The 14759-nt window shown below is 42.8% G+C and overlaps 1 protein-coding gene across 1 annotated transcript in view; it reads left to right on the top strand.

Moving 5' to 3' along the window:
* prex1 (phosphatidylinositol-3,4,5-trisphosphate-dependent Rac exchange factor 1) overlaps window positions 1-14759 on the top strand; it is a 71559-nt gene that overhangs the window by 12461 nt on the left and 44339 nt on the right. Inside the window, exons 2-5 of the mRNA XM_018748968.2 lie at window positions 6199-6264; window positions 7459-7581; window positions 12689-12793; window positions 13738-13839. Of these exons, the coding sequence (XP_018604484.2) occupies window positions 6199-6264; window positions 7459-7581; window positions 12689-12793; window positions 13738-13839 (396 nt within the window). The remainder of the gene's footprint in view (window positions 1-6198; window positions 6265-7458; window positions 7582-12688; window positions 12794-13737; window positions 13840-14759) is intronic.

Raw genomic sequence — 14759 nt, 5'->3', positions numbered from 1 at the left:
TGTAGGCTTGAAACCTTCAAAGTGTGTTAGTGTTTGAAAGTGTATTAAAAAGCCCATACTTCCGTCCTTCCTATGGAGGAGGGGTGATTAAACTATGTGGACTGCAATGCTTTCTGCAATGTGTTATGGCTACACAAAGCATAAAAATGCATGTAGTATGTGGAAAAGGGGTTGTGCCTAAACTACAGTGCTTGGTCCATCATGGCTGAGCGCAGACTGCCAGATCAAAGTGTTTGGAGAAGATGAGGCTCTCATTAATCTCATTAAGTGACATCCACTAACCATTTTAGCAGCTTACCGTGGAAAATCCTTTATGATGCAGTTGCTGTTCAGTCGACGTGGCCAGCTCTGCCGCTCTTGTGGCATACATCTGCTAGTTACATGGCCATTTCTGCAGTTGTTTTAGTCAGAATTGTCAGAACTTCAGTGCCTTTAGCAATCTTTGTAGATCTAGCCTTTTTTTGCACTACAGTAATGATGACAGTAATCCTGATTGCTGTCTCCTCAGACAAACCGTCAAAGGTGTGAACTGGTGACGAAATTGCCTGCAATGTGTGTATGTGACTGCTTTGCGATGGATTGGTATCCTGTCCAGGGTGTACTACTCCTTGTAACCTTTGCTGCTGGGGTGGGATTCCGGACCATCACGAGCGTGCATTGGACAAGTGGATATTAACAATGGATGGATTATGTTTCATTATCCTGTGAAATGATGGGTGCAGCAGACATAGACGGTCCAATAAGTTGACATGGTCAAAATGTTGAACGCTCGTTTCGTCTTAAAACAGGGTTTCCACTTTCATGTTGTTTGGAGTGGCTGCTAAAGGTTGACTGTAGCACAGTTCACAGCCTGCGGGCTTTATCATTATTGCCAGCAGTCAAGGCGATACAAAGGGATTCTTAAAAAAGACATTTAAATTCACAGAAATCCCCAGATTTTAAGTATTTTCTGTGGCTATAGGAGAAAAGTGTGAAGTGTTTTTGATTTTCACTTATTCATTTTATTCTATTTAAATGAGTTGTGTGTGTGTGTGTGTGTGTGTGTGTGTGTGTGTGAGTTGCCACAATTTGTGGCCATAGTGACATCTCCTTTTATGCCAAGTGTAAAGCGTAGCTTTTGAGTCAAATAAAGTCTTTAAAGTAAAAAGGCAGTAGTCACACCCAAAGCAGTCAATCAGCTTCTTCCTTAAGCAGTTCTTTTCCTGCTGAAATGCTGCCTGCAGACCATATAATTGTGTTAAACTGATGCGTTCAGGCAGACATTGACAGCAGACTGTGGGAGCAGCAGGTCTCTTCCTTAGGGAAGTCCACTGAAACAAAAAGACGAGCCGCGCCAGCATATGGCCAACGTGCGTTTGTGCACCTCGCGCTCTGATCGTCCTCGCTCCACTAGTTGACAACAAACAAAGCCCACCGTGTGTGTCCGACCATTGGCTGTCGGGCCGGCGGGCCACGCGGAGGCCACGCCGTACCACATGCGGCTAAGGGGGGCTGTCCGTCTGGCCTCATGGCTGCATGCCTGTCTGTGGTCTTGTCCTACGTGCCTTCCTAGGAGCACCCAGTTTTAGCATCTGCTTTTATTTTTTTTTTTTTTTTTATTTTTACGACTAACGCTGTTGCCCAGGATGTGTTGACAGCTGGGCCCTGCTGGATGAAAAGCCTCTTGTCTGCCCTGTTCCATCCTTAGATGGTGTCAGTGCTGATAGTGCATTGAAATGTGCAGGCTTGGCTTTGGCAGCGAGTGCATCACATTGCCACTCTTTGACTTGATGGGTACGATAAGGCTTCTTGCACGGTTGCTGCTGCTTTGTATTATGAAGCGTTTTCATTATTTTACATTTTTAGTATTTCTAAATACATAAGCATAACATATTTAAAGAAAGCTGAGTAGCGAATGTTTTACATTAATTATTCATCCGACTTACTCGTCGTGTTTCTCACTTTGTCACATGGAGCTTTTTTAAAGAGCTACTTCCCTTCCTGTGGTATCCTTCCTGTTTTGTGGTGAGCTGAACTTGAGGCTTTACAGAAGTGTTGTTTTTTTCTTAGTTCTGTTCCACTCAGAACTGTCGCCTTGCTTGTCTGCAAGAGCGATTGGGAACCTAATGGCAGACCTTGTATTGCAAAAGGAACTTTATCGGTTTTGTTTAACCTCACTGCTTTACCAACTATTTCACTTCCCTTTCAGGGGAGACTGCAATTGTTTAGTTCATCAAAATAAATCTTTATTTTAAAGAAAACGCATGTTAATGGTAATGCAGTTCATAAATACATATCTAAATTCAGCAAACAGTATGAATCAGATTGGTTACTAAAAATACTAAACATATTTTTGAATGGAATGCCATTAATTTGGTTTAAAAGTACAGCATATAAAATTCATCTTGGACCTGTCTAAGCATTGTTTTCCAGAGTAGTTGTTTGTCAGAGTATATATATTTCACTATATGCCTTCTGCCACCTTGCATTTATGAACTGTAAGCGTATTCACCTGTACTTTGAATAGTAACAGTATGTGCAGCACTTTACAGACATTTTCCTAGCCTGTGCAGTGAGAGGTTGCTTTTGTACAATTAATAAAGACTGACCTTTCCAAACATTGTTTTATTAGAGGAGGTTTAATATGCTTCATAGCGATAATGAGTTTAAGGACACCTCCCTCTGGGGTCTGGTCTGAGTACCTTTAAATAGAAATGGAGGCCCCTTCCCGAAGGGATTCACTTGGTAAAAACCTGGCTAGACCCACCTGGACCCATTATGTCACATTAGTGGGTCTGTATGGGGGCTACCACTGTGATATCACTGTGAGATACGGTGGTTTTGATCTTGCGTGTGGTTCTTGAAATACTGTGAAGGAAGACCGGATGACCTAACTCAAATTAGTGACTGGACTTAGCTCAGATGAATGGGGGGAAATCTCAACACTGTTCTTTCAGTCTTTAATATAAAAGCTTCTTTGTGTAATTTTCAGTGACAAATAGTGAATGGAGTGACACCACTATGGACAAATGCCTAACTGTATTTATGTACCTTTTCATTGTCATTGTAAAAGACCAAATCCTATGGGATCATTCAGAAGGATTGATTTGAACCTGCATCTTCTGTCTCTGTAGCACCCTTCAACAACTGCTGGTTAAAAAGTCCACTGGGGATTGTCTGTTGGATTACAGTAAGAATTAAGAGAACCTGAGTAGAATAACGCATTAAAACCATGCAGCGTTTCTCTGCACCTCGTGTCATTGCACCAGAGCAACCTGACTACGTCACCTTCGCACCAATGATCAGAAAGCCACTGCTGCTGTCACTTGGCGCAGAGACCTGTTGTTGAGCAACAGTTCCCATGACAACACTTGTATTTTGAAACACCAAATTTTTTTAAAATACAAAATTTCTCGTACTCGGTGACTCAGGAGTGCTGAGACGTCACAAAAATCTGAACACACAAAACATAATTGTTTGTTTTTTTGCCCGCATGTTGTTGGTTGGATCCTGTTTGTAGTTTTATGTTTTTGTACACTTTGTCCTTTGGCGAACCAAAAACGGACAGCAGTGAGCAACATGTTTCATCCTTAGTTTGATATTGCATTATTGATAACTGAATTAGATGTATCAGCTTTTCACCCCAACATTTTCCGTTGAGGACCACAGCACAAAATGAAATTGGTTTCGCATCTTATTGCTTTCAGTATCACTGTGTCTTGCTGCTCATGTGCACTGTGCTGTTTACACCTCAGGCCTCGGTTATTTGTGTACGTGTGACACAGTGAGCATATGGAAACCTGGAATAATAAGCTATGGAGCTGGAGCGTAACAGTGGGTCAGTGGCTGAGATTTGTGTCGTTTCGATGACACGTGGCCTTTACATCCGTCTGACACATTTCTGCTGGACTTGTAGTCCGTCCTCAGTGTTTGCGTACTAGGTGCAAATGACATGGGCTTCTTCCAGCCCTTTGCTTGTAGGAACTTTGGAACGGAAACCTTCCAGTACATGGATGCCACGTTCTCCATAAGGGGAATTATGTGTACGTTCAAGCTGCAATCATGTTTCTGCTGCAGGGGCCTGATCTGCTGTACCGGTGTGTGTTTGTATGTGCAAACTGTTTTTATATGCTTTGCTGCTGTTTAGGAAAACGGTGCACTGCTGCGAAGGGAGTCAAGGAGGAGGAAGACCCCCGTGACACGTGCCATTGCAGGCACCGAGGGTTCACTGCGAAAACTGCCCTCCGAAATATATGTTTATAAGTGGTACGTGATTAGTGGCGCTTGCCTTTCATTAAAGGCTGGGGAAGGCGGCTCTGTGGAAATGAGGTGGTGGGGGCAGAGGCCGGCCGTGTCCCAAAAAGCCTGGGGCTCCATCAAAGCCTACTATTGCCGAGACCCACTCCCTGACTAACCAGCATTGGTCCTGTCATTGTGGTTACGGGTGGGGAGCTGTGCTGTGCTTCTGTGTTCCGCCGCGTCGAGCAGTGCAGCTCTGCTGTTTGGCAGCTGCCCCCCAGCCCACCAACCCTTCAGCTGCCCTGCCCCTCACCCCATATGGTGTTAAGTGCTTTGATTTGGCTCCTGACTGTAGAAGCCAGATGCCTTTCTGGTTGAATTACGTGGGGGTCATGCAGCTTGAAATGTAAGCAGCTTTCTTCATTTTGAGCATTTATTTGTACAGTTTCACTTTTTTCGTATAGTTAATAAAATTGGCTCATTCAGCTTTAAAAGGGTTGTTTAATGCATGTGTTGGTTGTGTATATTTTAGCTCAGTATCCGTATAAACCATATTAATGTAATTTTTACACCACCCCCTTCCACATTTTACATTCAGGAATTTAATGTGGATTTTATCGTGCTCTCCAAGCTGTAGGTTTTAGAGAGACTGCGTTTTCATCACTTTCTCGTTCCTGAAATGTATGCATTTTCATTTCCCCCAAAATATTTGCAAAGCAGTCTGCCAAGAACAAAACTGTTGATACATGATGCTTCTACCGTAGACAGAGTAGTGGAAGATCAGTGTGGCTCCCTGCACCGTCCACCACAAAGCTGCAGTCTGCTACAGATCACAGTGTTCAGATGCCATGACTTCTCTTATGTGTTTTTTGCTTTTTTATTGCTTGAGCAAGTCCAGCTCTGCTGATTATCACTCCTGCATCATGTAAGATCCCATATGACTTCTGTGATCTCGCAGATATTTTAACCAAAGGTCGACGATCATCTCATTCAAGTCTGGTCTTCTACAGGGGCTTCCCCCCTTTTTCTTTGCGCCGCTTCCATGGCTTGTCCCTCACTCGCCGCACTCCTTTTTCTGTGTTGTTTACCCATATTTCAAAGCACTCTGTGGCCTTCCAACCCCAAGCCCTGTGTTGTCCTGTTCCTCCGGTGTCTGGTAGCAGCCACCGCACTTCTTGATGACATCCAGATGTTGGACACCCTTCTAATGATGAGCTGCAACATCTGCTGGGCAGTTCAAAGGAAGCAATTGAAAACAGGACAGTAAAACCACAACTATTAAAGTACTGCTACCTATTAAGGTCTTAATATTAATGGACAAAGTACCCTGACAATCTGTAGTTATGGAAATGTTTATTTTTAACCTTCCATTTACACTTTAAATGCTGCTGTTTCTTTTTTGCGCCTACGCTGCTTAAAAATACATTCCATTATTCTTTTAAAAAGATTTTACACACAGTGCTCACCACCATTTCAACTTTTGTCTCTGTTGCCCATTCAGTTCAGAGCTTGCCCTTAGCAGTCTGACATTTCAGGGTTTCAAGACCTTATGTTTTGAAAGGGTGAGGATGAGACTGGGTAGAGCCTTGTTTAGATCCAATATAATATTAAACTGAATGTATAATATACTTGATGAAACAGGACCTCAGAGTTGCTAGTTTAAAGTGATACTGCATAATTTGTAGCAGATTAATTACTTTGTGTAATTGACTTTTGAATTGATGGCTTCTTGCAGCACAGGAAGTTGCAGCAGATGGTCTTTTTTATTTATTTTTATTTTTTTTTTTTTTGTGCTTTTGAAGTAATGCTCACCTTGTGGATGAGCCATGAACTTTCGTCTGTATGTAAAATGCAGTACGTCTGCGTCTAAGGTCAGGCAGAGAGGTTTCCTTTGTACCTGCTGGTCATTCAGGGTTATGAATTTTGTGGAGGGACTGCTGAAGTATGTACTCATGGTCTCTTTCTCCTTCACCCCTGTAGGCTTTTCTGCACAGGATCCAGCAGACCCCAAATGGACAGCAGTGTCTCTCCCCAGAGAACGTGAAGGTAAAAATCCCCAGCTGTTGTCTGAACTGTGCGTTCAGACTTTGTGTTTACAAGGCAGCGTCATAAAACTCAGATGTAACAGACCATTCACACAGTTTGTTTAATGTGCAAAACACAAAGGGAGCTGAAATAGCAGCAGGTGTTAAGTGAACTACTTTGGGTTGAACTTTGTCGCTAGGTGCTTTTACCTCAAGGGCCTGCTGCTGGACTCGGACACAAAAGGAACACAACGGGTGCATGTTATTTCCACATATCATTGTCCTTTAAGTTTAATACGTTGTAATCCAACCCTTGAGCAGATGGGATGGAAGGCTGTCCACAAGCTTACTGACCCTTGTGAAACATAAGCAAGTCTGCCAGAATGTAATATGAGTCCTTCCACATTTACGCCACTTTTGACTACCAAGAGGTACTGATTGGAGCATGTCAGGGTCACGTCTTGAGTTTTTCTTCCTCCTCACCATGCCAAGTTTGCTAGCCCAAATGATGAAAATGAGTCTACGTAGAGTTAGGCAACACATCGACATTTTTAGCAAAACCATTTCTTGTTTTTGAAGCTAAACGGGACATTGCCTTCAGACCTGTGCAGTAGCAGTAATGGTGTCCAGTTGTGTCCAGGCCCTTTCAGAGGCCCTGGCTTATTCACATTCTCTGGGTGTGTGGAGTACTTGCAGCAGTGAGAGTGGGGAGGGACTGGAGTGGAACTGAAGGCCCCTAAGCCTGTCTGGAATCCATTCACAATCTCATGTTTTTATACAGTTTTTTTTTCTTTTTTTTTTATTTATTTATTTATTTATTTATTTTTCCTTTTCCTCACCCGCACCCAACAGAATGTTTGCCTTTGAGGGCCTTCACCTAACCCGGTGTTTGTTTTTTGTTTTTTTCAGTTTGTCCTTTCTGTAAAAGGCTCCTGCTCCGTGTTAGTTGTGAAGCTGTGTACGTGTGTTTATTTCCATGCTGTTAGCATCCATATTAATGAGATACTTGGGTGTGGATGACTCTCAGGGTTGGAGGGAACAGTATCTGCTTTGTTCTGCCCTGCTGCAGGGTTCTCAGCTCCTCAGGAAGCTTGGGAGCTCTGGCTCCCATGGCAGTGGCACTGTGACAGCGTGAGCCTGTCTCAACGGTGGGAATCAGGCTGTCCAGCTAACAGGGCCTTCTGTGTTCTCCCCCTTGTCTCCCCTGCCTGTGAAGGTCCTCTTCTCCAACATCGAGGCTATCCTGGAGGTCCACAAAGAGGTCCTCGCATCCCTGGAGTCCAGCCTGCAGCCAGAGCCCACTCCGCAGCACGCGCTCGGACACGTTTTCCTGCAGTTTGTAAGTACAATACCCTCAAATCACTGCTGTGCCGAATCCCACTTCCTGACAGCGTGGACCCCAAACCCTTTTTGCCAGTTCAGCCAGCCTTGGCAACCCCATTAGCGGATGTGCGCCCCCCCCCCCATTCCTCCCTTTGAACTCATCAGCCCCTTAATGACAACAAAGGCCCATGTGTACTAGGAAGGAGCGCAGTATTGGTCTCCCTCTTGGACACTGGGGAAACGGTGTTGGAAGTGCTCACTGTAATTATGAGAATTGGGAATTTAAATGCGGATTAGTGTTAGAGCATCGCTCAGAGGTATGTACAAGTGAAATGCTGTTCTGTCTTTTTGTTTTGTTTTGTTTTGTTTTTTTTCTTTTGGAAGTTCGGTTTTATCGAAGCAGCATCCCTATAGTTAACGTTCACTTAGATTTAATGGTGCAAGAGAAACACCGGTGTGTTTTAGACCTTTTCTGACAGCACATCTTATCTGCACTTTGGTCGTTGTACTTACCACAGCTCACTTTTGTGGAGCCCTGTGAACAAACATCTTTGTGTCGATAGGGAGAAAATGGGAGCCCCCTGGATTGAGAGTAGGAACCCCGAGGGCAATGAGTCTCTTACAGAAATGCTCTGCTAAGAAAGCCTTGAGGTGTCTGCTGAATGCGCAGTGCTTGTCTGCTCCCGTGTTTTATCCACCTGTGAACGGCAGACTTAGCTGTGCTGATGTCTGTAGACTTCTGCCTCTACATCTCTCTGTCTTTGCAACAGGTGGGATTTTGAAAGCGAACAGGGACTGTCCCCAGATCCACGTCATGATCTGATGGCACCTACAAAGCCTGAAGTCTGGCACCTCTGTGCATCAGCACATTGGTCATTTTTAAACTGTAACTCAATTGAGGTTGAGTCAAGCACAAGTGTGCGAAAGGTCAGAGTGTGTCAAACAGCAGCAGATGAGGTAATGTGTGCGTGTATCAGCACACTGAGCCAGGGATGTGGGTGCAATATGACTTTTTTGCACTATTAAATTACATTGTTTTATCTTAAGGCCTTGTCTCTCCCAGAGCAAATGTTGCATAGCCGCAAACATATATTTGAGTTTCTCTCAATTACTGAGAGGCCTGTGTCCATGTTTCATCTCCACCCTGGGGATACGGTCTCTGTGTGGGACATCAACAGGGACTGGTAGTTGCAACTCTGGGATGGGGCAAGGCCTTCTGATGGGCTCCATCTGCGAGCAGATCATTGTATTCACACCCTTCCCCCTCCTCGGACCCACGATGGGCCATGAGTACTGGTGCCATGATGCTCGAAAAGGTCCCGGTATCTGATTGATCTTGGCTGGGGGCTGGGAGAAGAGAGGTCGGAGTGGGACTAGGTTGTAACTCTATACAACTTGAACTGTCCACTAGTGACTTCCCACTAGGATCTCCCCACAGTCACTACCATTGATGACTGATTTTCCATGTAAAAATGTGAATTTGACAAACAGACCAGTTTCATTAAGTTCTCTTTTTAAAACAGGCCTGCGCTGGTCCTTGTTCCCTCTAAATGCAATCCTTCAGTTAGGTACACAACCAAACATACCAGAAAGACTTGGCTGCCAACTGAGGTAGGTTTTCTTTCAGGCGTGTAGTGATAATCGGACAGTATTTGCTTTATTTTCCCCTCTATGGCTGAGGCCACCGAGTCCCACCAACAGTGCTGTCATTATTGGCTCTATAAATATACATTTGTGCTTTATCAATTGCCTCTGTTTGATAGTGTCTGCAGCCTGTTTTTTGGCAGTGCTTATGCTCCATATGGCTCCAGAGCAGGAAATAAGAAGTTTGTCAAAGGCACAGTCTAACTTTGTGTGCTATTCTGAGCACAACCTTGGGCCTTAATCACACCAGGGCTCTAAAGTGTCACATGTGATGGGAGGCTATACCCTGCTGGAGCACCGCTCATATGCATCTAAATAAAGGCGCAGTGAGTTAAACTGAGGTACTCTTCAGTTGACCATCATGAGGTAATTGCACAGACTGTGTGATCAAGGTCTGTGTGTGAGAGGAGAGTTTTCTGCTGAGAAAGTATTTATTTCACTGTGTTTCTGAACCATGCTGTTGGTCCTCATAGATTGTCAGCAGCAGTGGCGTTCATTGTTCATGCGAGTATTTATTTATTAATTCAGAAACGGAAAGAACCACATTGTAATTTCAGTGTACATATCTTGTGTATTTGTTGGATTTCTGAAGTCTTGAAGGGACGTCTTTGAAAGGGGAAAGCGAACATGAAACTAACGTAGAAAGAAAAAGGTAACTTGCTCACATCCATTAAATTTTGAATGGAGCTTCTGCTATGCTTTGTCCATGGAGGTCAGAAGCTCTTCTCACATTACCACTTCACTGGCTGATGGGGCATGGCTGTGAAACTAATGGATGTGAAATTGCTGTCAATTTAGCAGTTTGCTTGGAGATTTTATGAATCATCACATTAATTCATTTTTGTGCTGCTGTGTAGAACTGTGCACAACACTCCTATTTTGCAATTTCCTTTGGGATTAATAAAGTTCTTGCCTGACTCTTTTTTTTTTTTTTTTTTTTTTTTTTTTTCCCCCCCCCCAAATTTCAAGTTTATTCTCATAGATTCAAGTACCATGTACATGTATCATGAAATTCTTCCTGAATGCTTCTCCACAGACTATGGACAAAGACAATAGAAATACTGCACAAACAAAACAATGACAGTGAGTAGTGCAACAGCAATAAATAATGGTAACAGTAGTAACAATAATACCAGTTGACAGCCATAGAACTCGGAACGAGAGAATGAGAATGCTTAAAGTGACAGTGTAATTTACCAATGTTCTTGGAGGGAACAGTCCAACTCGTGACTAAAGGCAGCACATTGGTTAGTGCTGTATATTCTTACAGCAGTAGGGTAAAAGCTGTTCCTCTACCTAGCTGTGCGGGTTCGAATAGACCTAAACTGTTTTGCAGATGTCAGGGAAGAGAAAAGTGCCCGTGCAGGGTGACTATGATCTCTCATGATGCGCATTGTCTTTCTGAGGCAGCGTTTGCTGTAGGTGTTCTGTACTGCTGGTAGCTGTGTGCCGATGATTTCCTGAGCTGTTTTGACCACCCTCTGTAGGGCTTTCTTGTCCTGTATAGAGCAGCTGCCACCCCAGGATGTAATACACTCCGTGAGGACGGACTCCACAGCACATCTGTAGAAAGTTTCACTGTACATTTGTAATTTTATTTATTTTAAATCTAGGCTTTCCGTTACATTTACACTTATTCATTTAGCTGACGCTTTTCTCCAAAACGACTTACAATGTTAAGGTTACAATTATTTACCCATTTTTACAGCTGGGTAATTTTTTACTGGAGCAATTTTAGGGTAATACCTTGTTCAAGGGTATTACAGCTGGAGGTGGGGATCAAACCTGCAACCTTTGGATCCAAAGGCAGTAGCTCTAACCACTACACTGCCAGCTCTCCCTACAGTTACAGCTTTCACACTGTGTTCTCAGTATCTTCTCAGCTTTCACTTGGCAGTGCAGATAGGTAATGCTTTCAAATAACTGCAAAACCCAAATAAGTATTTCAGTGACAACTTCAGTTGACCATGGTAATTGTGAAGGTGGATGAACAGACACCAGTTTATGGTGTGCTTCCTCACAGTTGGAGGGGAGTGGAGACGTGCTGCTCTGTGCCGTTGAGCAGTTGCTTTGTAACAGTGCAAATCGAAAGATGCTCATTCGCGTTCGTCGGCTCCTTGGAAGCAATACGTAATACAAAGAGGAATTTATTCTGTGTTTATTATAGCTATCTTCTATTTATTCCAGTGTTCATGTTTACAGTCTTAAAGGGTTTATTTTCCCCACAGCTTATGCTGTACTACAGATGTTCTCCCAACAATGCTTTGTCGTTACGGCTGCCAAAGCCTCTTAGCAGGTTTGCTTGCCCCTGGGCTACGGGTCTGTTTATTACAGAGATACAATGGCGCACTTAGCACTCGACTCTATAAATGGGCAATGAGAATGCGTGCTGTGCTCCAAGCATTGGCTGCATTTTTGTGGTAAAAAGCAGATTGCTTACCTCTGTTCCTTTCACACCAGTCAGTGGTAAAAGAGCAAGGGGTAATGGAGCAGTTGAAGGTCTGTCACTTTGCTCCTTTGGTTGTTGGCCTTGAAAGCGAGTGCTCACAATGGACACTTTGACACTTTTGGGCCAGTCAAAGCAATATGGGTGCCCTCTGCACAGTCTTTGACACTATAGTTTCCTCTGAGTAAATCTAGCGGCAGTGACTTGTTGCTGAGTAACAATGAGTTGGAATTATGTATTGCTCTATAAGCATAGTTTTAAATGCAGTAATAACTCATATTTATAACAATAGAAATAATTTTGTCATCAGTACCTTTCCATTACAATATGACTCATACATGTGGAGTAACGCATGCATGTGGATGTAACACGTACAATTGGCACCCATTCCCTGGCTAAATGGCTAAGTACTGTTTTTAATGTATAGGGTCTTTCCTAATGTTTTTTTTTTGTGCAACGTGTTCACTACATGTATGAGTTTTTCTGCAAGTGTTCTGCTCCATGCTCCTGTCTTCTCTGTGCCTGGAGCACAACTCGGTGCCTGTTTCGTCTTCTCAGTGCAGGAGGGTGAATGGGATGCATCTTTCAGGAGTATCTGTAAACTCTATCCTCAGAGTTGAGTTACCTGCTCCGACCTGATTCGGGCGCAGGTTCGGTTTCCTACTGCCACACAGAGCAGCAGTGCAGATAGGAGGCTCACTTCCCCATTCTGAGGTTAACCATCATGGCATTTTTTCAGCATTCCTTCATTTGAAAACATGTCCTATTGTGAAATTAAACCAAATGTAACCTAGGTAATGCTGGGGGGAAAAAATGAGAATGAGTGTATGCATGTTGTTTATTTCCATACTTTTCCATGCAGTGCATTCAGGATGCATTAGCCCAGCCAACAAATGACTTTAGAGAGAAATGTTTGAAAGAGCACAATTAGTTTCCTTATTATCAGTTTTACATGGACAGAGAGGCACTTGAATTGGCTTTTGTTGCTCTGCACAGTCAACCTTTTCCATGCAGATTTTCTTCATCCTTTCAGAAAGAACGATTCTCTGTGTATGGAGAATACTGCAGCAACCACGAGAAAGCCCTGAAACTGCTAATAGAGCTCAACAAAAACCCTCCTGTCAGGACCTTCTTGTTGGTAAGTTCCAGTCTTCCTCCGTTTTCTGTCTTTGTTCCCATTTACCATGAGGTAAGAGGTAGCATCTGGATTTTTGGCACCGGTAAAGACCAGGTAATTAATTTTCCCTGATGGAAAGCAATCTTAAGTTCAGTGTCTTCATTTATCCACTAAAGTTTTCCACAATAATTTCAGATAAAATTGATTGGCCTTGATTGACTCCTTTGTTTTCTGTTAATAGATGTGTTTACATTGGCAGGTTATTGGAACAAACCTGACAACTAGGATAAGAGCACAAATTAAAGATAGGCAGGTTTTTACTCTATGCTATCATGTTACATCAGGGCACTGTAGCATAATGAAGCTGTTTTCTTTCTGGTTTGTAGAAACAGAATTAAAATTAGCAGGCAGCATTCACGTCAACCATATTAGCCATTCTGGGATACTTGGGATTCCAAGATTTCAAATTAAAATAGCTTTTTAACGTGTAGTGTTGATGCCATTTGGAGATCTCCCCATTGCATCTGTGGTCAGTGTTCTGTGACTGGCCAGTGGCACACAGTGATTGTATGAAAATGACTCCATCCCACTGCTAGCAGACCATCCATTTTAAAAATGTATGGCTATTTATTCCTCAGCCTTTAGCTGCCCTTCTATCAGCTTTTGCCCTCAAGGACCTGAAACATCAGAACATTGGGAAGAATCCCTAGTCGTCATGATAAAATTATTCTGTACTCTTTTTTTTCTGCAACAGCTTCAATAATTGAATAATGTTATTGACACAGGCATTTCCAGAGTCAGGTCTTCCTTTAAGAAAACAGGGTCAGCATGCTGGGAATATAACTATAGTAAACCATACCTTGAAATGCATTCTCCCATTCTTCTACATGTTGATTTTACAATAGATACTGTTTGCCCATCATTTGTGTTTTCTTTTTCTTTCTTTAAATATAAATCATCATCAGCACTGTATGCTGCTGGGAGGGAAGAAGACCACAGATGTTCCCCTGGAGGGCTACCTTTTATCACCCATCCAGAGAATTTGCAAATACCCACTCCTGTTGAAGGTAAGCAGGTTCTCTCATCTGTTTGGTCTGTAGGAGTTTATTCTGTCTAAGTGAAAACAGAACACAAGGCAGAGCACCTAATGAGATGGTAGGTGTTTATTTTTTCCACTTTTGTTGGCTTCCTCTTCATCCCTTCCAACAAGATCCAAGCACATTAGTAAAGGCAGCTGTTAACCCCTGCCATGGGTGAAGTCTGCTGTTTGCTCTTCACATTTCTTGCTGAAAATTGAGCTGCTCTGTCAGTGGCCAGGCACCAGCTGGAGGTGGGCCAGGATTGTTCTTCTTGTTCCTTTCAATGTGCAAGGTTTTCCCCTCTAGTCAGTGTTTGTTTTTTATGGATGTAGTTTTTGATGCTTTTTTTTTTTTTTTTTTTTTTTTTAAAAAAAAAAAAAAAGTTCAGGAGACCAGTGAATAGAGTGGAAATTCACTGGTCCAGTCAGTCAGTTTAACTTATTTCCAAAGTATGACTATAGCATCGTTATTTTTCTCTTGGTTAAGACAGGTGGCTTACTTCCTTTCCCTCAACTGTCATTTTTTGTCAGAAGATTGTGTAAATTTAGTTAACAGACAAGGTCAAAGGTCACCAAGTTCTGTGTGTTAAGCAAGATAATGGTCTCATTTCAGAACAAATTACAGCGGTCATTTTGGTATTGTCACTCACATCCCTCAACTAAATCAGTGTGTTCTGTTTTGTTCCTACTGATGCTGTTATTGGCTACTTCAGCTTCTGTGAATTGATTCGCATGATTTTTCACATGCTTTACATGTTGGCGATTACCAGCTATAGTAAAGGTTGTAGAAAAATATTTTGTTTTTGTTAATACATTTACATTATTTATTTAGCAGATGCTTTTCTCTAACGCGACTTCCAACAAGCTCTATGTAGTGTTATCGGCCCACACACCGTATTCACTGCGGTG

Source organism: Scleropages formosus, chromosome 19, assembly GCF_900964775.1.
Source record: "Scleropages formosus chromosome 19, fSclFor1.1, whole genome shotgun sequence".
Classification (NCBI taxonomy): domain Eukaryota; kingdom Metazoa; phylum Chordata; class Actinopteri; order Osteoglossiformes; family Osteoglossidae; genus Scleropages; species Scleropages formosus.
This window is presented reverse-complemented; position numbering and strand designations above follow the sequence as displayed.